We start from the raw sequence: 26,138 nt of genomic DNA, 5'->3' as shown, positions 1-26,138 counted from the left end.
TTTATGTGAGTGTAATTATACTCGATGTATTACTTGCCTTACTCTTTCTCCCCGCCCCCCCCCCCCCCAATTTTGTGTTTGTGAGATTTATCCATGTTGATGTGTGCAACTGTAGTAATCAGTTTTCATTGCCGTATAGTTATCCATCGTATGAAAATTCCACAGGGTGTCTATTTCCTGTTGATGGACATGTGGGTTGTTTCCAGTTTTATGCTTTTGCAAATTATCTTGCGACGAATTTTCTCACTCATATCCCCCTATGCCCACATGCAAGAGTTTCTGTAGTTTCTCAGTTGAGGGCAATTTTACGCACTGCCCCCTCCGCCCCAACCAGGGTGACATTTGATAACGTCTGGAAACATTTTGGTTGTCATAACTGAGGGTGTGCTACTGGCATCTAGTGGGTGGAGGCCAAGGATACTGCTAAACATCCTACAATGCACAGGACAGTCCTCTACAACCCAGAATTGTCTTTCCAAAATGTCAACAGCTGAGTAACCCTGATCTAGAGTATAGGCCTAGGCATGAAATTTCTGGGTCGTAGGGTCTGCCCAAGTTCAACCTTACTGGTAACACCAATTATCTTTCAAAACAGTTGTACTAGTTCATACTCCCAACAGCAGAGGATGAGATTTCTATTGGCTCCACATTCTTGCCAACTCTTAGTATCATTACCTTCATTACTTCTTGCCTGAACTTTGCCCTAGTCTCCTAACCTTCTCCTACCTCCATGTCTTTCCCCACAGATACATGCTTCATATACTTGCTAAGTTAACCTTCCTAAAACCCAACTCTGGCCATGCCAAATTCCTGTCAGAAAATTTTGATGACTCTACTGCATACACAATAAACTTGGCATGTAAGACGCACACAAAAGGGCCCACTAGCTCTGTAGACCTAGTAATACCAACTTATTAGGTGGTATTCAAATAAGCCGTGCCCTTTCTCTGCTCTCTGCAGCATGTGTGTTGTTGAACACTTACCCTTTCTTAAGTCAGTTCTACATTCATTTCTAGGTCCATTAATTCAGCCAGTTATTAAATCTTTTAAATTTACTGAGTATTTGTCTTTCTCTGTCTCACTTGTTTCCCTTAACATAATACCCTGCAAGTCCATCCATGTTGCTGCCGATGGCAAAGTTCTTTTTTTATGGCTGATTAGTATTCGTTTGTATATATACACCACATCTTCTTTGTCCATTCATCTGTTGACGGACACAGATTGCTTCCATACGCTGGCAATTATAAATGACCATGCTATGAACATTGGGGTGCATGCATCTTTTTGAATTCGTGTTTTTCTTTTTTACAGATATATGCTCAGGAGTGGAATTGCTGGGTCGTATGGTAGATCTATTTTTAGTTTTCTGAGAAATATCCATACTGTTTTCCACAGTGGCTGCACCAATTTACAGTCCCACCAACAGTGTAGGATGGTTCCCTTTTCTCCACGTCCTCTCCAAAATTTGTTACGTGTGTCCTTTTGTGAGGTGATGTCTCATCGTGGTTTTGATTTGCATTTCCCCGACGATTAGTGATGTTGAACATGTGTGCATGTGCCCATTGGCCATCTGCGTTTCCCCAGAGACAGGAGTGGAGACTTCATTATTAAGGCTACAAGAAGCCATCATGGGGGTCTAATCTGGGATGTAATTTGTGTTTTAGAAATGTCACTCTGAAAGCAATGTGAAGAAAGGTCAGCGAGGAGGAAGAATGGAGTGCTCATTATAGGAGTGATTTATGTGAGAGATGCTGAAGTTCTAGACTAAGGTAGGGGTATTGAAAGCACATGAAGAAGTGTGTAGAACTGAAAGGCAACAGTTGATTGGCTATGGGTGATAACTGGATGTGGAGATACGGAAGGTGTTGTAAGCGTAGAAGAATAAGCGGTGGTAGATGTATTGACAACTTAGTATGCCTGAGTGTGATCAGGAAAAGAAGGAAAAGAGGAGAAACCCCAGGGAATTCCCTGGTGGTCCAGTGGTTAGGACTCGACAGTGGCCCGTGGCCCGGGTTCGATCCCTGTTCTGGGAACTACGATCCCAGCAAGCTGCGCGGCACGGCCAGGAAAAAAAAAAAAAAAAGAAACCCGAAACCAAATCAATGGTGACACGAGGGAGAGATAGAAGAGGGAGAGTGCAGATGGGCAAAAACCAGAGAGGCCAAGGAATAGGAGGGCTCAGTGAGATAAAAGAACACGTGTAGAGAGAGTAGAAGAATGAGAGAGCAGCATGGCTAGGCGCTTGCGGTCCAAGACTGGGATATTTTCATTTTAGAAGTGAGAGGTAGAGTAGTTTAGGGTAAAGAGTAAACCAAAGTGTGTCCCCACCCCTCCCCGCCCATATACACTGCAGATGCTTGGACAAAATGATCGGAAATGACCTTTTCATTTTTGACAAGCAAGTATTGTCTCTACGAGGATGCCTGAGTGACCAGAGACAAGGGGTGCAGGATTAAGAGCAGTAGGGCTGGGCTCAGCTGACCCACTGCTGTTGTGATGGTTAGTTATAGAGGGATCCCACATACGTAAGTATGTGGCTTAGTTCTATGTGGATCCGCCCCGTAAGTGAGAAGAAAGCACTTACTGCAATAGAAGGAAAAAGAGGGGGAAAGGAGAGGGGAAACGAAGGTGTGAAGATGCTCTGCTGGTGAAGAGAAGGGAGGAAATTAAGAGAAACATTTAAAAAACGTGTGATTCTAAAATGGTTGAAAAGAAAAAGTGGGGTGCTTGAGAAGGGGTCGAGGTGGGGTAAAGAGTTCAGTTTTTAGCTGTACAAAACACTCAGCCACCCCAGGAAGTTCCATGCAACTAAAGCTTTGCAATATGCTGGGCACAAGCAGTCCCAGCTCTTCTCACCAAATACTGAAGGAAAGGGGAAGGGGGAGAATGTTTGTTTGAATATTCTAGTTGACCAAGAGTGAACCTGAAATCCATTTTGATTTCAACACTCTTAAATGGCATGCCTCACGAGGTCCAGCGCTGGTGAATATGACTGAGGTTTATCTGTTCCTTGCCCATCTGGCTTATGTGCTCTGAAGAAGCCTCTTTCTGACCTTGCTTCATCAAGGTACCAAGATGGGAAGGACGAAGGGTAGTGAATGAGTGGAAGCATTTCCTCTTTCTCTGAGATATTTCTATTCTATGTGGCAATGTTCAGGGTAGCGGAAAGAAGAGAAGGCCTCTAGCAAAAATGTAAGGCTTTTTTCCCCCACATGCTGGGGCCAGAATGCTGGAGCATTACAGTGGCCTGCTCTCCAGGGGCTCACTGCCTTGAAGATCCGATACACTGACCGTTGCCTTCTTTTCCCCTTCAATGCTGTCAGCCAAGAACCCTCACTTCAACTGTGCATCCCTTAGCTATGGGAGGGGGGCTCCTGGAGCCCAATTTCTGTCCTGATGACGGGCCAGAGCCGGGCCACGACATGCACAGGTTGAACCTCCTCTATCCCTTCCAGAGGACAGGCGCTCTGGTTGACTGGAGGCCCGAGGGTCTGGGAATGACCACCAGTCAACTATGTCCTGATTCCTCAGAGGTGTCCAGATCTTTCAAACTGCAGATTCAGCCCGGGCGGTCAAATTACTCCTTTCACCACAAAAAGCAAACTCTTGGGCATACGCTGTTTCAAGTGAAAAGCACATTTTGCGTTTTTGCAGAGGGGAGGCGCAGGGCGGGGTGCCCCACGCCGCCGACCCCAGGCCCAGCTCTCCAGCTGCCAGGGAGCTGGAGCTGGGGCTGACCAAGGAATGACTGCGGACGCCAGAAGGAGCAGAGGGCTGGGCGGCGCACAGGCTGCGGTAGGAGGCGGGACCGCGCATCTCGTTCAATGGGTCCCGGCGCCTGCCGGATTGGCTAAGCTCGCTTGCCGTCGGGGTGGGCGGAGCCAGTTGTGCGCCGGGCTTGGGGCCCGCCCAGCGGCAGCCGGACGTGCTTCAGACCCCGCGCTCTGGGCAGCGGCTGGGTGCGTGGTCCGGTTGCTGCGTGGAGTGAAGCTGCTGGGCTGCTGCTCTTCTTGCCGCTCCCTGGCTCAGGGCCGCTGGTCGACCCCCACCCTCCCCACTCCCCTTGGCCTCGATGTTCTCACCTTACAGGTGGCTCTTGGCCGAAGCACGAGGTCCGCGCCCCGCTCCTCTTGGTTATCCCGCTCCCCCCCCCCCCACCTGGTCTCTCTTCCTCCCGGTCCGCAGCGGTCTCCAGGGTTCTCCGACGGTCGGAGCTCTGGCGTCCCGACATGCGGCGGGCCGCTGTGCTCCTGCTGCTCATCAGGACCCGGCCCTTGGAGGGCGACGACCCGAAACCCAGCTGGAAATTCCGCTTTGATTTCTAACCTCTCCTCGTCTGATGTTCCTGACGTCGTTCTGGACTTCTTCGATTGGTAAGCGGGGTCGGCAGGCTGCCATGAGCTGGGAGGGCGGTGGGTGAGTGGGCGACCTCTTAGAAGGAGACGGCTGGAGCCGATGTGGGCCTGCGCTTTTGAACCGCTGCCCACGCGCGCTGCCTGCTGGCCAGTCCCTAGAGGAGTTGGTGGTGGGGATGGGGACGACCAGCTGCGATGGAGCCCCCTTGCTTCAGCCCCTCTGTTGCTGTGGTGCCTAATAGCGCTGAAGTGGCGGGGTTCGGGGAACTACCGCCCCAGGGTCCACCCCTCCATCTCCAGGGACTGAGTTCTCCTCAGCCAGGTATACTGGCCCCTGTGTGTGAGTGCGCGGGGAGGGGGTGATGGTGCGGTGAGGGCTAAAGGCAGTATTCTGTGCTGAGCTGACGGCTGGTAAAACTGGGAGGGCCTCGACCGGCCTAATCCCAGATTCCGCTCCCCACTCTGCTCCGCCAGATAGGGTCCTCTAGCAACAACGCTTCTTATTAAATGCACCAGATGCATTCCTGCTTATTATCCCTGAATAGTGTTTCCTTGTCAGCCAGCAGAACGATTCAAGCAAGCCAATCACATCCTTGCTTAGGAACCAGGGGGTACCTCACCCTCGTGATACTGCAAAGCCCGCTTCCCCCAGACCCTTCTGGTTCACGCTGTTCCAGAATGCAACCCCCATGTGTCCTGCATGGCCTGCGATGTCCTCCTCTCCTGGGCTGCCCAAGAGGTGGGTCACTGGGCCTCCGACCCTGTCCCCATAACCACCCAGAAGGTCTGGACCACTCATGATTAGATGGAGATAAAACCCACAGCTGTAAATTTGCACTGCTAGAAATCTAAAATATTCTGAGGGAATTTGTACAGAGAGAAAAGACAAAATAATAATAATTCCATGCAGCGCCAGTGGCAGCACCCTAGCAGAAGATGTTTTCAGTCCACCCACCTCTGGCTTGGGGGCCCAGCAATCTTCTGCTGTGCCACTCTGTTGCCTATGCCTGTGTTGCAGTGAAAATCCTGATCATCCTAATGATAGGGAAGAGCAACCATGGCACTTTTGTGACACGGTGATGAAATTAAACCCAACTTAAGCCAGAGTCCTTAAAACTTATTAAGCAACCATTGCCATAGGGGAGGCCCCTAACCCTAATGAAACTGATTTGATGCTGTCTGAAGGAAGAAATCTATAAATATGAGCAGATTAGAGAGGACACCCCCTCACACACACACACACAAAGTACATCCAGTGACAAACGAGCAAGCAAAAAGAATCAGAGAGAATGAAATTAGAAAACTTCAATACAGAGGGAGGCAACAATTAAATCGATACAAAGGTGCACAATTTAATCCAGTTGGAAATCTAGAATTTGCTAAAAGAATTTATACCTGGTAAGACCTTTGTCCTTGGCAGACATCTGTCTTCTCACTGTGTCCTCACATGGCCTTTTCTTTGTTCAGTGTGGGGAGACAGAGAGCTCTGTGGCATCTGTTCCTTTTCTTATAAGGATACCCCCCCTATTGGATTAGAGCTCCAAGCTTATGACCTCGTTTAACCTTGAAGGCCATATCTCCAAATATAGTCACATTGGGGGTTAGGGCTTCAACATACCAATTTGGGGGGAACAGAATTCAGTCCATAACATTTTTTTTTTTTTTTTTTTACTTTTGGCTGTGTTGGGTCTTCGTTGCTGCACGCGGGCTTTCTCTAGTTGCGGCGAATGGGGGCTCCTCTTCGTTGAGGTACACGGGCTTCTCACCGTGGTGGCGTCTCTTGTTGTGGGGCATGGGCTCTAGGTGCGCGGGCTTCAGTAGTTGTGGCCCACGGGCTCAGTAGTTGTGGTTTGCGGGCTCTAGAACTCAGGCTCAGTAGTTGTGGCGCACAGGCTTGCTCCGCGGCACGTGGGATCTTCCCAGACCAGGGCTTGAACCCGTGTCCCCTGCATTGGCAGGCAGATTCTCAACCACTGCGCCACCAGGGAAGCCCTATATATTTTATATATAGTAGTTTATATCTGCTAATCACAAACTCCTAATTTATCCCTTCCCCACCCCCTTTCCCCTTTGGTAAACATAAGTTTGTTTTCTATGTCTGTGAGTCTGTTTCTGTTTTGTAAATATCAATAAGTTCATTTGTATCATTTTGTATTAGATTCCACATGTAAGTGATATCATATGATACTTGTTGTGGCTCACGGGCTCTAGAGCACAGGCTCAGTAGTTGTGGCGCACGGGCTTAGTTGTTCTGGATCTTCCCAGACCAGGGCTCGAACCCGTGTCCCCTGCGTTGGCAGGTGGATTCTTAACCACTGCGCCATCAGGGAAGCCCTCAGATGAATTCTTAAGAAGAATTCATTTATATGTCTTTTATATATATATGATATGTTCTTGATCCTTTCATCTGCCCAAAACACTTAGGTTGTCTCCATTCCTTGGCTATTGTGAATAATGCTGCAATGAGCATAAGAGAGCAGAGCAGAAATCACCTCCTTTGGATCTGTTTTCAGGAGTGGGATTGCTGGCTGATCTGCTAGTTCTATTTTCAATCTTTTGAGGAACCTCCATACCGTTGTCCATAGTGGCCGCACCATTTTACTTTCCCACCAACAGGGCACGAGGGTTCCCTTTTTACCACACTCTTGCCAACACTTGCTATCTCTTGTCCTTTTGAAAATAGCCATCCTAATAGGTGTGATGTCTTAATTACAGTTTGATTTGCATTTCCCTCAGGGTTAGTGATGTTGAACACATTTTCCTATACCTATTGGCCAGTTGTATGTCTTCTTTGGAAAAATGTATATTCAGACTGTGTACCCTTTTATTAATTATTTGTTGGTTTTGTGTTTGTTTTTTTGTTTTTTTTTTTGATGTTGAGTTGATTGAATTCCTTATATATTTTGCATATTATCCCCTCAACAGATAACATGATTTGCAAATGTTTTCTTCTGCTTCATAGGTCAGTTGCCTTTTCATTTTGTCGATTGTTTCCTTTGCTGTGCAGAAGCTTTTTAGTTTGATGTAGTCCACTTGTTTATTTTGTTTTTGTTGCCTTTGTTTTGGTGGCAGTTCAAAAAAAAATCATTGCCATAACCTATGTCAAGGAGCTTACCCCTGTGTTTTCCTCTAGGAGTTTTACAGATTCAGGCCTTACGTTTAAGTCTTTAATCCATTTGGAGTTCATTTTGGGGTATGGTGTAAGATAAGGGTCCAATATAGTATCTTTGCATGTGGATATCCAGTTTTCCCAGCACCATTTATTGAAGAGACTCTCCTGTCCTCGCTGTGTGTTCTTGTCAAATAGTTGAGCATATATGTGTGGGTTGATTTCTGGGCTCTATATTTTGTTCCATTGGTCTATGTCTATATCTGTTCTTATGCCAGTACCATGCTGTTTTGATTACTATACCTTTGTAAAATAATGAAATCAGGAAGCATGATGCCTCCAGGTTTAGGTTTGTTATTTGGGGGGTGGTTCATCAAAGGGTACAAATGATCAGTTATAAGATAAATACATTCTAGGGATCTAATGTACAGCATGCTGATATAATTTAAGATGTTGTGTGGTATGCTGGAGACTTGCTGAGACAGTAGATCTTAGTTTTATCCCACACACCACCCCCAAAAAACCTTTAGCTATGTGAGGTGATAGATGTATTAATCAGTTTCACTGTGGTAATCATTTAACAATGTATACATACATCAAGCATCACACTGTTCACCGTGAATATAGAAATTTTATTTGTAAATTATACTTCCATAAAGTTGGAGGGGATGGGAGGAATGTGTGTCCTGTTCACATGGAAAAAATTAATTACTCTAAACTGTCAGAGGTAAAGCACAGGATTTGGGTTACTAGAAGAATACATTTTAAGTCAACTGTCTTCAATAAACTCAATGAGCGAAAGGAAACAATGATCAAAGAACTAGGAAACAATGAGAAAGATGTATCACAAAGAGACAGATATTATAAATAGGGACAAAATAAAAGTTCTTCAGCTGCAAAGCACAGTAAGTGAAATGAAAAATTAATAAAAGATGTCCAACAGCAAATTTGACCAGGAGAAAAAGAATCAGCGAGTTTTAAAAGGTTAGTTGAACTATCCAGTCTCTGGAAAGGAAAAGAGGAGCAGAAAAGCAAAGAATGAAGAATAATGAGCAAAGCCTATGAGACTTATGTGCATCAGCAAGCTTATCAATGTACACATAATGACACTTGCAGAGGCAGAGGAGAGAGAGAAAGGGGCAGGAAATCATTGAAGAAATGATGCCTGAAAACCTCCAAACTCGGAGGAAAGACATGACTCTACACACCCAAGAAGTTCCACAAACTCCAAGCAGGATAAAATCAGAGATCCCCACCTAGGCACACCATGCTCAAATTATCAAAAGTCAAAGACAAAGAGTGAACCTTGAAAACAGCAATAGAAACAACTCCTCACCTACAAGTAATCCTCAGTAAGATTTGTGCCCATTTCTCTACAGAAACCATAGAGGACAGCTGGCATTGGAATGACATACTAAAAGCGTAGAACAAATGAACAAAAATACCCTTTCAACCAAGAATTCTATATGTGGGGAAAACGAAGGGGAGTTAAAGACATTCCAAGACAAACAAAAACTGAGAGAGTACATAGCTAGTAAGCTTGCCCTACAGAAAGTACTAAAAGGAGTCCTTCAGGCTGAATTGAAATAATGCTGGGCACCTATCTGAAGCAATATGAAGAAATAAACCACAAAGGCCAAGGTAACTACACAGGTAAACGCAAAAGCCAGTATTGCTGTACTTTTGGTTTGTATCTCCTCTTTTTGTTCTCATATATGATTGAAAATACAAATGTATAAAGCATTAACTATAAATCTCTGTTAATGGGCACCAAATATACAAACATGCCATGTGTCACCATAATTAAATAAAGAAATGTGGCAGAGCTGGGGAAAAGCAGAGTTTTTGAATACTATTGCAACTATCTCCGTATTAATACAAACTTGATTATTATAAAGTTAAGATATTAATTGTAACTCCCAGTGTAACCACCGACACTGCCCCCACAAAAAGCTCCAGCACTATAAAAAAACTAAAAAAGGTACAGAGAAAGGAGTGATAAAGAATCACTTTGTACACTAGAAAAACGAAATTAATAACAGAAAAATACAGTAATTGAGGAGTGAAGGAACAAAAAAAGGCTGACATGTGGAAAATAAATAGGAAAAGGTCAGGAAAAGTCTTTCCCTGTCAGTAATCAATACAATAACCATAGATAAAACTGTTCAACGAAAAGACAGCACAAGTGAGTGAACTTCAGGCAGTCACCTTAGCGCTGGATGCTCTGGCCAACAGTTAGCCCCGTCTGCACATTTTCATAGACAATCAGGCCATTGTCGTCGGTCTGGCTGTCTGGTCCGGCCCATGGCAGCAACGACGTTTCCTTGTGTAAAACTGTCCTGTCCCCTTTGGGGTAAAGAGCCCTGGGAATCTCTTGGCCCGCAGACTCCCAACTTATAAATCCAGGTCACACGTGTCTCTATATATACTAAAGCCACTATGCAGGGCTTTGCCAAGACCCTCCTTCTTGGCTTTGGAGTTCCGGGCCTTATTGATGGTGACCGAGGCATGCATTTTACTTCTCAGGATACACAACGCTGGGCTCTTGAACGGCATTCAGTGGACCTTTTGCCTCCCTACCCGGCCTTAGGCTGCAGGACTCAGAGTTCCAGAGTGGCTTACTTCCACAAGTTCAAATTCCATTACACGAAAATGGCACGTTTCAGTCGCCAGTCACACGCCAGAGGTGAATTGTAGTATAGCGTCTGACTGCGTCCTTTGATGTTTGACTGCTGAGGGCTTTTAAACGTCAAGCCTCCCTCTTCCCCAATGCCCCACACTCTCTCCTTTGGCGCGGTTGTAGGGTGGAGGGGAGGAGGAGTGGGCGTCAAACTACACTAGCTACTGCCGGCACAAGGGAACTGTCATGCTGGCCCCATCCACTAATCACAGTAGAACTCCCAAAGCAATTTCTTCCTTTCCTGACTCTCTCAAGTCTTTTTTGGAGCAGCTTGAAAAGGCTACCCTGCTCTCCCCCCAGAAGCCTCCTCATGTAAGGAATACACTTTGCATCGCGTCTCGGTAGTGTGTGTGTGTGTGTGTGTGTGTGTGTGTGTGTGTGTGTGTGTGTGGTGTCACCAGTCTTGATTGACCTTTGAACCCAACTTGGGGTAGGGGTCCATACTGACTCAGGGTGGCAACAACAGCTCTTCTCGCCAACCTTCCCAGGAGCGCAGTGCAGAATGTGTGCTTCCCATCCGTGAAACGTTAGGGTCTGTCAAATTAGATGTCCTGGATCCCAAGGCGGTGTGCTTACTGGAAGTAAGGGACATAGCTTATGTTCTCCTGAACGTGAAGTTACAGCTAACACCCACTCTTGCTTCTGTGCCCAGCGACAATAGTAAGTGGGATTAGCATAAAATAGTTGCCGATTTCTTCCTCGTTTTAAGCATTCGTTACCCTTGACCACTCGGCTAAGTGGGGCTGAGTACAACAAAAAGTCTCGGACTGTTGACCGAGAAATCATTCTAGGAAGCCTGTCCTGTTAACGTGTGCCATGCTGTATTAGTCTGCTCAGGCTGCCCTAATAAAATGCCATAGGCTGGGCGGCTTAAACAAGACATTGGTTTATTTCCTACAGTTCTGGAGGCTAGGAAGCCCAAGGTCAGGGTGCCAGCATGGTGGAGTTCTTGGTGAGGGCCCTCGTTTTGGCTTGAAGATAGCCGCCTTCTTCCTGTGGCTTCACGTTGGGGTGGTGGGCGGAGAGCACCATCTATGGTCTCTTCCTGTAAGGGCAGTGATCCCAACGTGTGGACCGCAGCCTCCTGACCTTACCGAAACTGAATGACCTACCAAAGACCCGGTCTCCAAATACCATCTCCTGGGGGCGGGGTGGGGTGGGGGACGGGCTTCATCGTATGAATTGGGGAGGCAGGGGATGTACACAATCCAGTGCAGAGCAGGTGCTCAGCCCAGTCTTTTTTTTTTTTTTTTTTCAGCCCAGTCTTTAAAAGAAGTATCTCTCTCTGTCTCTGTCTCTGTCTCTGTCTCTGTGTCTCTCTCTTCCCTCTCTCTCTCTGTCTTCATTTCTTGGCGGCTGGAAGTGAATTGGGGAGCCCTGATGAAACACTGTCCGGCTCCTGTCTTTACTGCTTTCTCTCCACTCTCCATTCTCACTGCATCCATATCGACTTTGTATGTCCTTTTCTAAGTAGCTTTAACCGCATTAAAACCTCCAAATTCTCTTGCTCTCTCTTGTGGGAGGTTTTAAGCGTTGCTGAGATTTGATCTATACACCTTCTCTCTCTCTCGTTTTTGAACTAAGTGTGTCTCAGTCAGCGTGAGCTGCCCCAGGGTGGCAATTGGGGAACACATGCAGGTTCCCATACCCCAGGGCGCCGCCCTATAGGGACACTGTAGCTTTGCTCTTGCAGTGGTGGAATGAAAAGGAAGGGATTCCTGTGGGCTCACGGAGGCTCAGGGTGAGCTGGGCCTTTAAGGCTTCCAGGGAAGCTGAAGACCTTGGTCACTCATTGGACGGCGGTGCTGTCAATCCTTGGCTGCTGGCAAATGAGCTTAGAGCCGGCGCTGGAGGAAGTGGCCCTTGGTTGACCCTTCCAAGGTCCGCCTCCCGTCGCCAGCCAGTCAGGCTCTTTCCCGCCCTGTGCGCAGCGGCCTCGGCGCAGTCTCGGTGGGGCGCTCCACAGGCCGGCGGTCTGCCCTTCCCGTGGCGGGGCCCCCAGAGGCATCTTCGCAGACTCTTGTCCCCTGTGCAGCCGGCTTCTCTGCAGCCCCCACCCCGTGCCGGAGGCCCCGCTGCCAACAGCGTCCCCTCCCTCAGCGATACTCAGCCCGGCGGCCGCCATCTTCCCCGCGATCTTCACTGCAGCCCGATCCCGTGTGTGGCGCGTCCGTCCTGCCATGTCTGCCACAGAGGAGCGAGGGCCGATCCCAGGTGGCCAGGCCGGAGCTGGTGGCGGGGCGGGTGGCGACCCCAGTCCCCTCGGGGTCCGCGCATCCCCTTCGGGAGGGATGGATGGAGCCGAGGGGGCCGCGGCCCTTCTGGCCTCCCTGGGGCTCTCCAGAGCCCTTCACGGGGAGGATGGTGGGCAGGAGGCCGCCCAGGCCGCAGTGGAAGAAGACTGGGATGTAGAGCTGGTTGAGGAGGAGGAGGAGGAGGAGGAGGTGGAGGAGGAGGAGGAGGAGACGGAGGAGGAGGAGGAGGAGGTTCAACCTGTGCATGTCGTGGCCCGGCTCTGGCCCGTCATCAGGACAGAAATTGGGCTCCAGGAGCCCCCCTCCCATAGCTAAGGGATGCACAGTTGAAGTGAGGGTTCTTGGCTGACAGCATTGAAGGGGAAAAGAAGGCAACGGTCAGTGTATCGGATCTTCAAGGCAGTGAGCCCCTGGAGAGCAGGCCACTGTAATGCTCCAGCATTCTGGCCCCAGCATGTGGGGGAAAAAAGCCTTACATTTTTGCTAGAGGCCTTCTCTTCTTTCCGCTACCCTGAACATTGCCACATAGAATAGAAATATCTCAGAGAAAGAGGAAATGCTTCCACTCATTCACTACCCTTCGTCCTTCCCATCTTGGTACCTTGATGAAGCAAGGTCAGAAAGAGGCTTCTTCAGAGCACATAAGCCAGATGGGCAAGGAACAGATAAACCTCAGTCATATTCACCAGCGCTGGACCTCGTGAGGCATGCCATTTAAGAGTGTTGAAATCAAAATGGATTTCAGGTTCACTCTTGGTCAACTAGAATATTCAAACAAACATTCTCCCCCTTCCCCTTTCCTTCAGTATTTGGTGAGAAGAGCTGGGACTGCTTGTGCCCAGCATATTGCAAAGCTTTAGTTGCATGGAACTTCCTGGGGTGGCTGAGTGTTTTGTACAGCTAAAAACTGAACTCTTTACCCCACCTCGACCCCTTCTCAAGCACCCCACTTTTTCTTTTCAACCATTTTAGAATCACACGTTTTTTAAATGTTTCTCTTAATTTCCTCCCTTCTCTTCACCAGCAGAGCATCTTCACACCTTCGTTTCCCCTCTCCTTTCCCCCTCTTTTTCCTTCTATTGCAGTAAGTGCTTTCTTCTCACTTACGGGGCGGATCCACATAGAACTAAGCCACATACTTACGTATGTGGGATCCCTCTATAACTAACCATCACAACAGCAGTGGGTCAGCTGAGCCCAGCCCTACTGCTCTTAATCCTGCACCCCTTGTCTCTGGTCACTCAGGCATCCTCGTAGAGACAATACTTGCTTGTCAAAAATGAAAAGGTCATTTCCGATCATTTTGTCCAAGCATCTGCAGTGTATATGGGCGGGGAGGGGTGGGGACACACTTTGGTTTACTCTTTACCCTAAACTACTCTACCTCTCACTTCTAAAATGAAAATATCCCAGTCTTGGACCGCAAGCGCCTAGCCATGCTGCTCTCTCATTCTTCTACTCTCTCTACACGTGTTCTTTTATCTCACTGAGCCCTCCTATTCCTTGGCCTCTCTGGTTTTTGCCCATCTGCACTCTCCCTCTTCTATCTCTCCCTCGTGTCACCATTGATTTGGTTTCGGGTTTCTTTTTTTTTTTTTTTTCCTGGCCGTGCCGCGCAGCTTGCTGGGATCGTAGTTCCCAGAACAGGGATCGAACCCGGGCCACGGGCCACTGTCGAGTCCTAACCACTGGACCACCAGGGAATTCCCTGGGGTTTCTCCTCTTTTCCTTCTTTTCCTGATCACACTCAGGCATACTAAGTTGTCAATACATCTACCACCGCTTATTCTTCTACGCTTACAACACCTTCCGTATCTCCACATCCAGTTATCACCCATAGCCAATCAACTGTTGCCTTTCAGTTCTACACACTTCTTCATGTGCTTTCAATACCCCTACCTTAGTCTAGAACTTCAGCATCTCTCACATAAATCACTCCTATAATGAGCACTCCATTCTTCCTCCTCGCTGACCTTTCTTCACATTGCTTTCAGAGTGACATTTCTAAAACACAAATTACATCCCAGATTAGACCCCCATGATGGCTTCTTGTAGCCTTAATAATGAAGTCTCCACTCCTGTCTCTGGGGAAACGCAGATGGCCAATGGGCACATGCACACATGTTCAACATCACTAATCGTCGGGGAAATGCAAATCAAAACCACGATGAGACATCACCTCACAAAAGGACACACGTAACAAATTTTGGAGAGGACGTGGAGAAAAGGGAACCATCCTACACTGTTGGTGGGACTGTAAATTGGTGCAGCCACTGTGGAAAACAGTATGGATATTTCTCAGAAAACTAAAAATAGATCTACCATACGACCCAGCAATTCCACTCCTGAGCATATATCTGTAAAAAAGAAAAACACGAATTCAAAAAGATGCATGCACCCCAATGTTCATAGCATGGTCATTTATAATTGCCAGCGTATGGAAGCAATCTGTGTCCGTCAACAGATGAATGGACAAAGAAGATGTGGTGTATATATACAAACGAATACTAATCAGCCATAAAAAAAGAACTTTGCCATCGGCAGCAACATGGATGGACTTGCAGGGTATTATGTTAAGGGAAACAAGTGAGACAGAGAAAGACAAATACTCAGTAAATTTAAAAGATTTAATAACTGGCTGAATTAATGGACCTAGAAATGAATGTAGAACTGACTTAAGAAAGGGTAAGTGTTCAACAACACACATGCTGCAGAGAGCAGAGAAAGGGCACGGCTTATTTGAATACCACCTAATAAGTTGGTATTACTAGGTCTACAGAGCTAGTGGGCCCTTTTGTGTGCGTCTTACATGCCAAGTTTATTGTGTATGCAGTAGAGTCATCAAAATTTTCTGACAGGAATTTGGCATGGCCAGAGTTGGGTTTTAGGAAGGTTAACTTAGCAAGTATATGAAGCATGTATCTGTGGGGAAAGACATGGAGGTAGGAGAAGGTTAGGAGACTAGGGCAAAGTTCAGGCAAGAAGTAATGAAGGTAATGATACTAAGAGTTGGCAAGAATGTGGAGCCAATAGAAATCTCATCCTCTGCTGTTGGGAGTATGAACTAGTACAACTGTTTTGAAAGATAATTGGTGTTACCAGTAAGGTTGAACTTGGGCAGACCCTACGACCCAGAAATTTCATGCCTAGGCCTATACTCTAGATCAGGGTTACTCAGCTGTTGACATTTTGGAAAGACAATTCTGGGTTGTAGAGGACTGTCCTGTGCATTGTAGGATGTTTAGCAGTATCCTTGGCCTCCACCCACTAGATGCCAGTAGCACACCCTCAGTTATGACAACCAAAATGTTTCCAGACGTTATCAAATGTCACCCTGGTTGGGGCGGAGGGGGCAGTGCGTAAAATTGCCCTCAACTGAGAAACTACAGAAACTCTTGCATGTGGGCATAGGGGGATATGAGTGAGAAAATTCGTCGCAAGATAATTTGCAAAAGCATAAAACTGGAAACAACCCACATGTCCATCAACAGGAAATAGACACCCTGTGGAATTTTCATACGATGGATAACTATACGGCAATGAAAACTGATTACTACAGTTGCACACATCAACATGGATAAATCTCACAAACACAAAATTGGGGGGGGGGGGGGCGGGGAGAAAGAGTAAGGCAAGTAATACATCGAGTATAATTACACTCACATAAAATCCAAAATGGACAAGAAATAACATTATTTAAAGGAACATTCCTCTGCCGTGAATGTATAAATAAGTGAATTATTAACAAAGTTCAGGATCGTGGTTACCTCAGGGGAGGAATGAGGGGATGACGCAGGAAGGGCACAGGTGGGCTTCCAAGGCATTAGCCGTGTTCTAGTTCTCAAGCTTGGTGGTGGGTACACAGGTTTTTATATTATTATGATATACCTTACATATATGCTGTATTATCTTCTGTATACATGAACCAGTTCATAATTTGTCAGGAAGTGATGCGGTCTAAAATAACGCAGGAAAATGGAGAGAAAGGCAGCAGAGTAAATAACTAATTGGATGAGACAGAGAGACAGAGAGAGAGAGAGAGAGGGAAGAGCCAACTTTTAGGTGCCTCTTAGAATCGTTTTAAACTCATTTTCTTCATAGATTTGGTGATGATATCAATTCCTTATCTGTAAACACACACAATTCATTGCTCAGACTTCTAAGAAATGTACATTTTGTGCCTCAAAACAGATCCTACTATATGATGTGATTCACAGGACTTGATAATACCACATTTCCCAGAACACCATTGTCTGAGAATCCTGCCCTGTTAGACTTGTAAACGTGTACTCGTTTGTATTCCTTGGAGTTATGAGCATCTGAAAATAGGTGGTTTAGAGTAAAAGTGATTCTTCATCATTAACTTTAGTGTCATTAGAATATCCCTAACTGGTACAGAAAACTGTTTCCAACTCCGGCACCCACCCTACCCCTCTGTTTTTCTCCCAATGGTCACCTCTCAGGTAGTGGAATAAAAGGAGATTTTTTCGATCAGATCCTTTCAGAAGATGGAGCCATAAGCAAGGAAAATATCAGAACATCCTAACCTTTCCTGGACGAGGCAGAGAGGGACAAGACAGGTCTTTTCCTACAAGGAGCACAAAGTTTTCAAGGTTGAGGGACTCACTGAGAACATATTTTATACGTGTGGACACAGAAAAACCCACAAACACCCAGAGAAACAGGAAATGCAGGATTCGTCCCTGACCTGATTTAAGGACCGTCTCTCAGAGACTCAGAGAAGCCTGATACGTTAGAGCTACAGCAGACCCTCAGAGCAGCAAGCCTGAGCTTCCTCCCTCAACATGAGAGGCTTCAGGTGCATACATGTGGGTAACGTAGCCCACGTGTCCTGTTCCCTGTATACACAGCCAGCACCTCGTAGATACCTCTCAGTCCTGAGAGTATAACACTGACAGTGCCACTCAGCTCTCAGAAGCACAGACTCAGTGAAGAGGAACACACATGCCTCTTGGGGCTTGGGACATGGGGCCACCTGGGGAGTAAATTCAGGGCCCTAGGGAACTGGAGCTCGGTAAGGGGCAGGGACACGGACTCCCAGCATGCACCAAAAAAGGCGTATCTCAAAAAGAGGTGTGCAGGCGTTTGTCTAAAGTGAACCTCCCGGGACTTCCCTGGCGGCCCAGTGCTTAAGACTCTGCGCTCCCAATGCAGGGGGCACGGGTTCGAACCCTGGTCGGGGATCTGATATCCTGCATGCCACACGACGTGGCCAAAAAATAATTATAAAATAAATAAATAAATAAATAAATAAAGTGAACCTCCGAAAATTCTTAAGCCCAGGTAAAGGCCTTTAATATTAACTATAGTTAATACATTAACTGTATTAACACAGAAATACACACATACACACCCTGCTGGCGAGGCATGAACCATACAGAAGCAAACCAATTTGAGGCCTTTCGAGGGACCCTACATGGATAAATTTCTACTTGGACTGTTCCTTCGTTAAACAATGGTGACAAAAGGCCTTGTGCCGCTTTCTGTTGTTGTTCTAGCCATAAGGAATACCCTGTGTTACTACAGGATAATGCATTTTTAAATGTCAACCCCAGTGACAGGGGAAAGGGTTGCGGATACCTTACACTAACTTCACTTTAACAGACCTTTATCAAGCATCTACGAAGAAGGAAACACAGTGCTTTAGGAGAGAGAAATAAATAAAAGCCTTTAAGTTCCAAACAATTCAGAAGCTCACACGTTAGGCAGCTGGGGAGACACACACGTAAATAAATAATGTTAATCTACCCTAGGATACGTGAGGCACTAGCATAGAAAATAGAAAAAGGTATTGATGCTAACTAGCAAGCTCTCAAGCAGCCTTAACTAAAGATAGAAATAAGGCCTTCTACCCTCAGACCCCTGGTTCTCCCCTTCTATGGTCCTCTGCTCTGCTCAAGTACCACTTCACCTTTTTCCCTTAAAGAAGTTCCAGATATTAGGCCCATTTCCTCCTTTAATTTTCTTTAAATTAGGACATATTTCAGACCTCGACAAAGGTACAGAGAACGCTACACCCATGCAACCATCAGCCGTCTTAAGAAACGTAAGCTTACAAATGAAACTGAAACCCAGTGTACCTCTCCCCAATTGAATTCTCCCTCTCTTTCCATACATTTAACCACTGTCTTAAATAAGTTTATTGTTCTCATACACACCTTTCTGCATACTACATATGTATGCATTACTCCTATGTATGCCTTTTACTACAAATACATGTATCTATAATCAGTCTAATCACTTTTGCATGTCTTTAAACTTCATACGTGCATGGTATCATAATGCTTTTATCCTTTTGGAACTAGGTTTCTCCTTCATCTTTTTCTCCCTTCCACTACTGAATCCTTGCCCCTTGTTATAAGCTGAACTGTGTCCCCGCAAAAGATATGTTGAAGTCTTGACCCGCGGAACCTGTAAATGTGACCTTATTTGGAAATCGGGTATTCGCAGGTGTAATAAAGATCAGATGAGGTCACACTGGATTAGGGCGGGCCCTTAATCCAGTATGACTGGCGTCCTCATAAGAAGAGAAAGAACACAGAAACAGAGACACAGGGGGAAACACTATGTAAAGGTGAAGAAAGAAATTGGAATCATGCGTTTACAAGCCGAGTGATGCCAAGGATTGACAGCAGCCACCAGAAACTAGGAGAGAGGCATGGAACAGATTCTCCCTCCGAGCCTCCAGAAGGAAGCAACCCTGCCGACACTTTGACCTCAGACTTCTGGCCTCCAGAACTGTCAGAGAATAAGTTTCGGTTGTTTTAAGCCACCTGCTTTGTGGTAATTTGCTACGGTAACCCTAGGAAAGTAACACATCCCTCCGGGAGCTCTCTGTGTCTCAGGCCCCTGAGAATTCTAGTGTCTTCCTCAGTCCAGATCTTACCATCCTGTTCAGTTTACCTGCAACAGTACCAAGTCAGTGAATTAAGGCTGGTCCTACCGTAGGTGTACTTAAACGTTTCCCCCATTGCTCTAAAGCAGTGGTTCTCAAACTTTAGTGTGCTTCAGTAGCACTTGGAGGACTTGTAAAACCCGATGGCTAGCAGCCTACCTTCAGAATATCCAATTCAGTAGGTCTGGAGCAGGGTCTGAGAATTTGCATTTCAAACAAGTTCCCAGCTGCTGCTGCTGCTGCTCCATGGCAGGCCAATAGCGCCATCTGGTCTCCAGGCAAGCGAGGTCGTCCGTCAGGTCCTCTCAATAACACGTACTAGAGGCTGGGCCACCATCTCTCTCGTCACACAACTTGTTTATAATCTAATATTTTAATTTATTTGAGGCTGCAATAAAAGGATTTGAAACAGGCTTACCAAATAGTTGAAAGAAATCCCTTTCAATGACAGTAAGGTGGGCCGAAAGAAATAGAACAAAGATACGTTGGAGTCAGTGTTATTTAGGTTAAAAAAAAAAAATCTGCAGCTTATTCATGTCAAACAAGCTTTTATTTTCAATGTGAACAATACTATCAAATTTATCTGTAAAAGGTCAGAATAAAGTCAGATGTCAGTTAATATCATTTTGGGATGCTGAACTTTGGAACAAAATTTGCATTGTGGGCTAATGAAAACTAGAATATCCGTGAACAACAAATTCATCTCTTCTTTCGCCGTCCACTTCTTTTTATGCCTTCCAACTGTAGGATGGGATAAGAGTCAATTAACAATTGTACACCAATAACATGCAGCAGGGACTTTCTAAATATGAGTCGATACTATGTACATCTGTTGGCTCTCCAAGGAGAGAACAAGATGTTTTCTTCTTGTAACCCAGAGCCTTGGTTGTCAGGGTGCACATCATTTCATCACACCAACCTCATCTCTCTCTTGCCCACCACTATAAATGCTAGATTTTTTTCTTGAGAGGCCACTCTGCCATCTAAATGTCTTTCCACCTTAAGAGCCTATGCTCCTTACACAAATCATAAATCCCTTATAATCCCAGACCTTCAGTTTCCGTATCTGTAAAATGAGAATGGAATGAGGCTGTTATCAAACACCCACAGGTGTGAAAATTAAGAAAGGGAGAAAGAAAGAGCGTGATACTGAGAGAGAGAGAGAGATGAGACAGAGAAAGGAAAAGATGAATGGGTAGAGGAAGGAGAAACTAAGATTGAATTACCGACTCAGGGATAGCCAATAATCTTACTATGGCTAATTTTCTCTTCTTTTGAATAAAAAATCTAAATTGAACTAATATTTGTGAACTACTCATGAAATGCAGTCTTATGTGAAATCCTTAACGTTTTACTACTTTGTAAGGAGTCACCTTCTCAAAGGCATTGTTATTCCAAGAGACTCCATTTCTGTGGCCAGGGGATGAAGGTACCGCTAGTGCACAGCTTACTCGCTTTAGCTGCTTCTTCTGGTGACCATTCTCTAAAAATATAGGTCTCTACGTTTTAGACCTCTAAAAACACATAGGTCTCTATTTCCAGGTCTGATAAATTTCCCATCTGTAGTAGTCTTAAAGCTACAGGACAAAGGACTTGCGGCTGCAAATGAAATACTTTTCAGAACACACTTCCTTCTATATCATCTAGAATGCAAGTCCATTAGTAACATTAAACTGTTTTTCCAAAACTAAATTTCAACAATTTTTTCTTATTTACTTTACAAAAAAAATTTAAAACACGATAGATAGCTAGTGGGAAGCAGCTGCATAGCACAGGGAGATCAGCTCGGAGCTCTGTGACCACCTAGAGGGGTGGGATAGGGAGGATGGGAGGGAGACGCAAGAGGGAGGAGATATGGGGATATAGGTATACGTAGAGCTGATTGACTTTGTTATAAAGCAGAAACTAACACACCACTGTAAAGCAATTATACTCCAATAAAGATGTTAAAAAAATAAACCAAAAATAAATTAAGTATGTAAACAAAACAAAACAAAACATAAAGCTGTTAGTAACAGGTATATGTCAGGAATGGTTGCACTATACAATAATACCTGTATTCTCCAGAGCTGCCCTCTGCTGAGACCGTACCCACTTTGGGTCCTTCTTCTGCTTTTTCCTTTCCATCCTCTTTCTCTTCCTCAGCATTTTCATACTGATGTGCACTCTCTTCTTTAGTGTCGAATGATACGGACTTTGGCATCACAAGGTGGTGGGAAACATTTCCCGATTTAAAATCAGCAGCAGAATCTAGTTCTCTGCCCTCAGGAGGTTCTGGAGAAGAGAAATATGTCAAAACATACATACATACATACATACATACATACATACATACATAAATAAATAAATAAATAAATAAAAAGAAGAGCTGGCCATGTTCCTACTGGTTGATACAACACTTCCATGGGCCTCACACTTCTGCTGCTTGACAGTTTTCACAACATTTTTCCCCTCCTTCCAGTAGATCTCACACACTGTGCTGCTGATTATTTCTGGCCCTTTGGAGAAGGGATCGAAACCATTTGATTCTCAGAGCATTTTTGTATGTTTCTGCCAGAACGTCACTGGAAAATGTTCACCCGATTTAAAGACAAGTTCTACCGCGAAGCTCACTGATTCCTCAACCACTGAAAAGTGCCCCTGTGACCTTTCATCATTTTCTCAGGTCATCCTACTGAGAATCTTTACATTTTTAGAAGCCCGTCAACCAAAAGTGAGGCGTGCCATTTGTTCGCCCCTAGGTTGGTAGACAGCAGCATACTTTTTCTCAAGATCATAAAGGTCTTTAGAGAATTGGGCTTCTACTTGTGCATATCGTGCCTGAAGGTTTTTGAGAGCTTTGACCCGCTGCTTAACCGCCAGAGGCCAGCGCTGAGCGCGGCCTGCCTTTCAGGCCGATGCCCCAGCAGGGGCTGCAAGGGCCTGGGGACTGGGCCGCCCCTCGCCAGCCTCGGCCCCGTCGTCAGGTCCACACGCCCCAGCCTCCCAGGACTCGGAGGCATCAGCCAGGACCTCGCCCGCCCAGAACTCGGCCGCCGCCGCGGGTTCCTCTGCCTTCTGGGATGCCGCCCCCTCTGCAGGTTCCTGCGGCTCCCAGGGCGGGGTGCCCTCTGCCTGGTACTCGCCCCGCCAGACCTCACCTGCCTCTCCCAGGTCTTCCTGCTCCTGAGGAGGCGCGGCATCCTCTGCAGGGTCCGAGAGCCGTCGGGAGCGGCGCCTGACCATCACGCGGCCGGCGTGGGGCCCGACCAGGACACGGTAGTTGTAGTGGCTGTGGTGCACACGGCAATGGACCGGATCCCGGAACAGGGACTGAAACTGCGCCATGGGGGGCCCGTGGCCCGCGACCACTCCCGCGCCCTCGTGCCCATTCTCGTCCTCCTCTTGTGTCTCTTCCTCCTCCTCGACCTCTTCCTCAGTTTCGTCTCCCTCTTCTGACTGGTACTCATCCTCCTCCTGGTCCTCGATCTCTAATTCAAAAATTTCCTCCTCCTCCTCCTCCTCCTCCTCCTCCGTCTCCTCCTCCTCCTCCTCCTCCTCCACCTCCTCCACCTCCTCCTCCTCCTCCTCCTCCTCCTCAACCAGCTCTACATCCCAGTCTTCTTCCACTGCGGCCTGGGCGGCCTCCTGCCCACCATCCTCCCCGTGAAGGGCTCTGGAGAGCCCCAGGGAGGCCAGAAGGGCCGCGGCCCCCTCGGCTCCATCCATCCCTCCCGAAGGGGATGCGCGGACCCCGAGGGGACTGGGGTCGCCACCCGCCCCGCCACCAGCTCCGGCCTGGCCACCTGGGATCGGCCCTCGCTCCTCTGTGGCAGACATGGCAGGACGGACGCGCCACACACGGGATCGGGCTGCAGTGAAGATCGCGGGGAAGATGGCGGCCGCCGGGCTGAGTATCGCTGAGGGAGGGGACGCTGTTGGCAGCGGGGCCTCCGGCACGGGGTGGGGGCTGCAGAGAAGCCGGCTGCACAGGGGACAAGAGTCTGCGAAGATGCCTCTGGGGGCCCCGCCACGGGAAGGGCAGACCGCCGGCCTGTGGAGCGCCCCACCGAGACTGCGCCGAGGCCGCTGCGCACAGGGCGGGAAAGAGCCTGACTGGCTGGCGACGGGAGGCGGACCTTGGAAGGGTCAACCAAGGGCCACTTCCTCCAGCGCCGGCTCTAAGCTCATTTGCCAGCAGCCAAGGATTGACAGCACCGCCGTCCAATGAGTGACCAAGGTCTTCAGCTTCCCTGGAAGCCTTAAAGGCCCAGCTCACCCTGAGCCTCCGTGAGCCCACAGGAATCCCTTCCTTTTCATTCCACCACTGCAAGAGCAAAGCTACAGTGTCCCTATAGGGCGGCGCCCTGGGGTATGGGAACCTGCATGTGTTCCCCAATTGCCACCCTGGGGCAGCTCACGCTGACTGAGACACACTTAGTTCAAAAACGAGAGAGAGAGAAGGTGTATAGATCAAATCTCAGCAACGCTTAAAACCTCCCACAAGAGAGAGCAAGAGAATTTGGAGGTTTTAATGCGGTTAAAGCTACTTAGAAAAGGACATACAAAGTCGATATGGATGCAGTGAGAATGGAGAGTGGAGAGAAAGCAGTAAAGACAGGAGCCGGACAGTGTTTCATCAGGGCTCCCCAATTCACTTCCAGCCGCCAAGAAATGAAGACAGAGAGAGAGAGGGAAGAGAGAGACACAGAGACAGAGACAGAGACAGAGACAGAGAGAGATACTTCTTTTAAAGACTGGGCTGAAAAAAAAAAAAAAAAAAGACTGGGCTGAGCACCTGCTCTGCACTGGATTGTGTACATCCCCTGCCTCCCCAATTCATACGATGAAGCCCGTCCCCCACCCCACCCCGCCCCCAGGAGATGGTATTTGGAGACCGGGTCTTTGGTAGGTCATTCAGTTTCGGTAAGGTCAGGAGGCTGCGGTCCACACGTTGGGATCACTGCCCTTACAGGAAGAGACCATAGATGGTGCTCTCCGCCCACCACCCCAACGTGAAGCCACAGGAAGAAGGCGGCTATCTTCAAGCCAAAACGAGGGCCCTCACCAAGAACTCCACCATGCTGGCACCCTGACCTTGGGCTTCCTAGCCTCCAGAACTGTAGGAAATAAACCAATGTCTTGTTTAAGCCGCCCAGCCTATGGCATTTTATTAGGGCAGCCTGAGCAGACTAATACAGCATGGCACACGTTAACAGGACAGGCTTCCTAGAATGATTTCTCGGTCAACAGTCCGAGACTTTTTGTTGTACTCAGCCCCACTTAGCCGAGTGGTCAAGGGTAACGAATGCTTAAAACGAGGAAGAAATCGGCAACTATTTTATGCTAATCCCACTTACTATTGTCGCTGGGCACAGAAGCAAGAGTGGGTGTTAGCTGTAACTTCACGTTCAGGAGAACATAAGCTATGTCCCTTACTTCCAGTAAGCACACCGCCTTGGGATCCAGGACATCTAATTTGACAGACCCTAACGTTTCACGGATGGGAAGCACACATTCTGCACTGCGCTCCTGGGAAGGTTGGCGAGAAGAGCTGTTGTTGCCACCCTGAGTCAGTATGGACCCCTACCCCAAGTTGGGTTCAAAGGTCAATCAAGACTGGTGACACCACACACACACACACACACACACACACACACACACACACACACACACTACCGAGACGCGATGCAAAGTGTATTCCTTACATGAGGAGGCTTCTGGGGGGAGAGCAGGGTAGCCTTTTCAAGCTGCTCCAAAAAAGACTTGAGAGAGTCAGGAAAGGAAGAAATTGCTTTGGGAGTTCTACTGTGATTAGTGGATGGGGCCAGCATGACAGTTCCCTTGTGCCGGCAGTAGCTAGTGTAGTTTGACGCCCACTCCTCCTCCCCTCCACCCTACAACCGCGCCAAAGGAGAGAGTGTGGGGCATTGGGGAAGAGGGAGGCTTGACGTTTAAAAGCCCTCAGCAGTCAAACATCAAAGGACGCAGTCAGACGCTATACTACAATTCACCTCTGGCGTGTGACTGGCGACTGAAACGTGCCATTTTCGTGTAATGGAATTTGAACTTGTGGAAGTAAGCCACTCTGGAACTCTGAGTCCTGCAGCCTAAGGCCGGGTAGGGAGGCAAAAGGTCCACTGAATGCCGTTCAAGAGCCCAGCGTTGTGTATCCTGAGAAGTAAAATGCATGCCTCGGTCACCATCAATAAGGCCCGGAACTCCAAAGCCAAGAAGGAGGGTCTTGGCAAAGCCCTGCATAGTGGCTTTAGTATATATAGAGACACGTGTGACCTGGATTTATAAGTTGGGAGTCTGCGGGCCAAGAGATTCCCAGGGCTCTTTACCCCAAAGGGGACAGGACAGTTTTACACAAGGAAACGTCGTTGCTGCCATGGGCCGGACCAGACAGCCAGACCGACGACAATGGCCTGATTGTCTATGAAAATGTGCAGACGGGGCTAACTGTTGGCCAGAGCATCCAGCGCTAAGGTGACTGCCTGAAGTTCACTCACTTGTGCTGTCTTTTCGTTGAACAGTTTTATCTATGGTTATTGTATTGATTACTGACAGGGAAAGACTTTTCCTGACCTTTTCCTATTTATTTTCCACATGTCAGCCTTTTTTTGTTCCTTCACCCCTCAATTACTGTATTTTTCTGTTATTAACTTCATTTTTCTAGTGTACAAAGTGATTCTTTTTTTTAAAAAAATATTTCAGCTTACTTTTTTTTTTAAACTTTGGGTTTATTTAATTAATTAATTAATTTATTTATGGCTGTGTTGGGTTTTCGTTTCTGTGCGAGGGCTTTCTCTAGTTGTGGCAAGTGGGGGCCACTCTTCAC

At 47.2% G+C, this 26,138-nt stretch overlaps 2 protein-coding genes across 3 annotated transcripts; one reads left to right on the top strand and one right to left on the bottom strand.

Annotated features, from left to right (window-relative positions):
- The first annotated feature begins 3,744 nt into the window (after window positions 1-3,744).
- On the top strand, window positions 3,745-11,283 carry LOC132357158 (uncharacterized). Its single transcript, XM_059910449.1, has 4 exons — window positions 3,745-4,373; window positions 4,915-5,094; window positions 8,844-9,117; window positions 9,991-11,283. Exons 1-3 carry the CDS (start codon window positions 3,745-3,747, stop codon window positions 8,872-8,874), a joined length of 840 nt encoding a protein of 279 aa, XP_059766432.1. The 3' UTR covers window positions 8,875-9,117; window positions 9,991-11,283.
- Window positions 11,284-19,334: 8,051 nt separating this feature from the next.
- Window positions 19,335-25,921, bottom strand: LOC132357744 (cancer/testis antigen family 47 member C1-like). 2 transcript variants are annotated; one of them, XM_059911461.1, is made up of 5 exons: window positions 25,309-25,921; window positions 23,101-23,214; window positions 22,456-22,785; window positions 21,370-21,589; window positions 19,335-19,703 (listed from the first exon to the last, which is right to left on the bottom strand). In XM_059911461.1, exons 1-5 carry the CDS (start codon window positions 25,553-25,555, stop codon window positions 19,694-19,696), a joined length of 921 nt encoding a protein of 306 aa, XP_059767444.1. In that variant the 5' UTR covers window positions 25,556-25,921; the 3' UTR covers window positions 19,335-19,693. The 2 variants fall into 2 exon arrangements, with proteins under 2 accessions (XP_059767444.1, XP_059767443.1); XM_059911460.1 differs by lacking the exon at window positions 19,335-19,703 and adding an exon at window positions 19,844-20,056.
- Between the last annotated feature and the right edge of the window lie 217 nt (window positions 25,922-26,138).

The sequence above is a fragment of the Balaenoptera ricei genome, chromosome X, assembly GCF_028023285.1.
Source record: "Balaenoptera ricei isolate mBalRic1 chromosome X, mBalRic1.hap2, whole genome shotgun sequence".
NCBI lineage: Eukaryota > Metazoa > Chordata > Mammalia > Artiodactyla > Balaenopteridae > Balaenoptera > Balaenoptera ricei.
The sequence above is the reverse complement of the archived record's forward strand: the minus strand, read 5'-3'. Positions and strand labels throughout refer to the sequence as shown.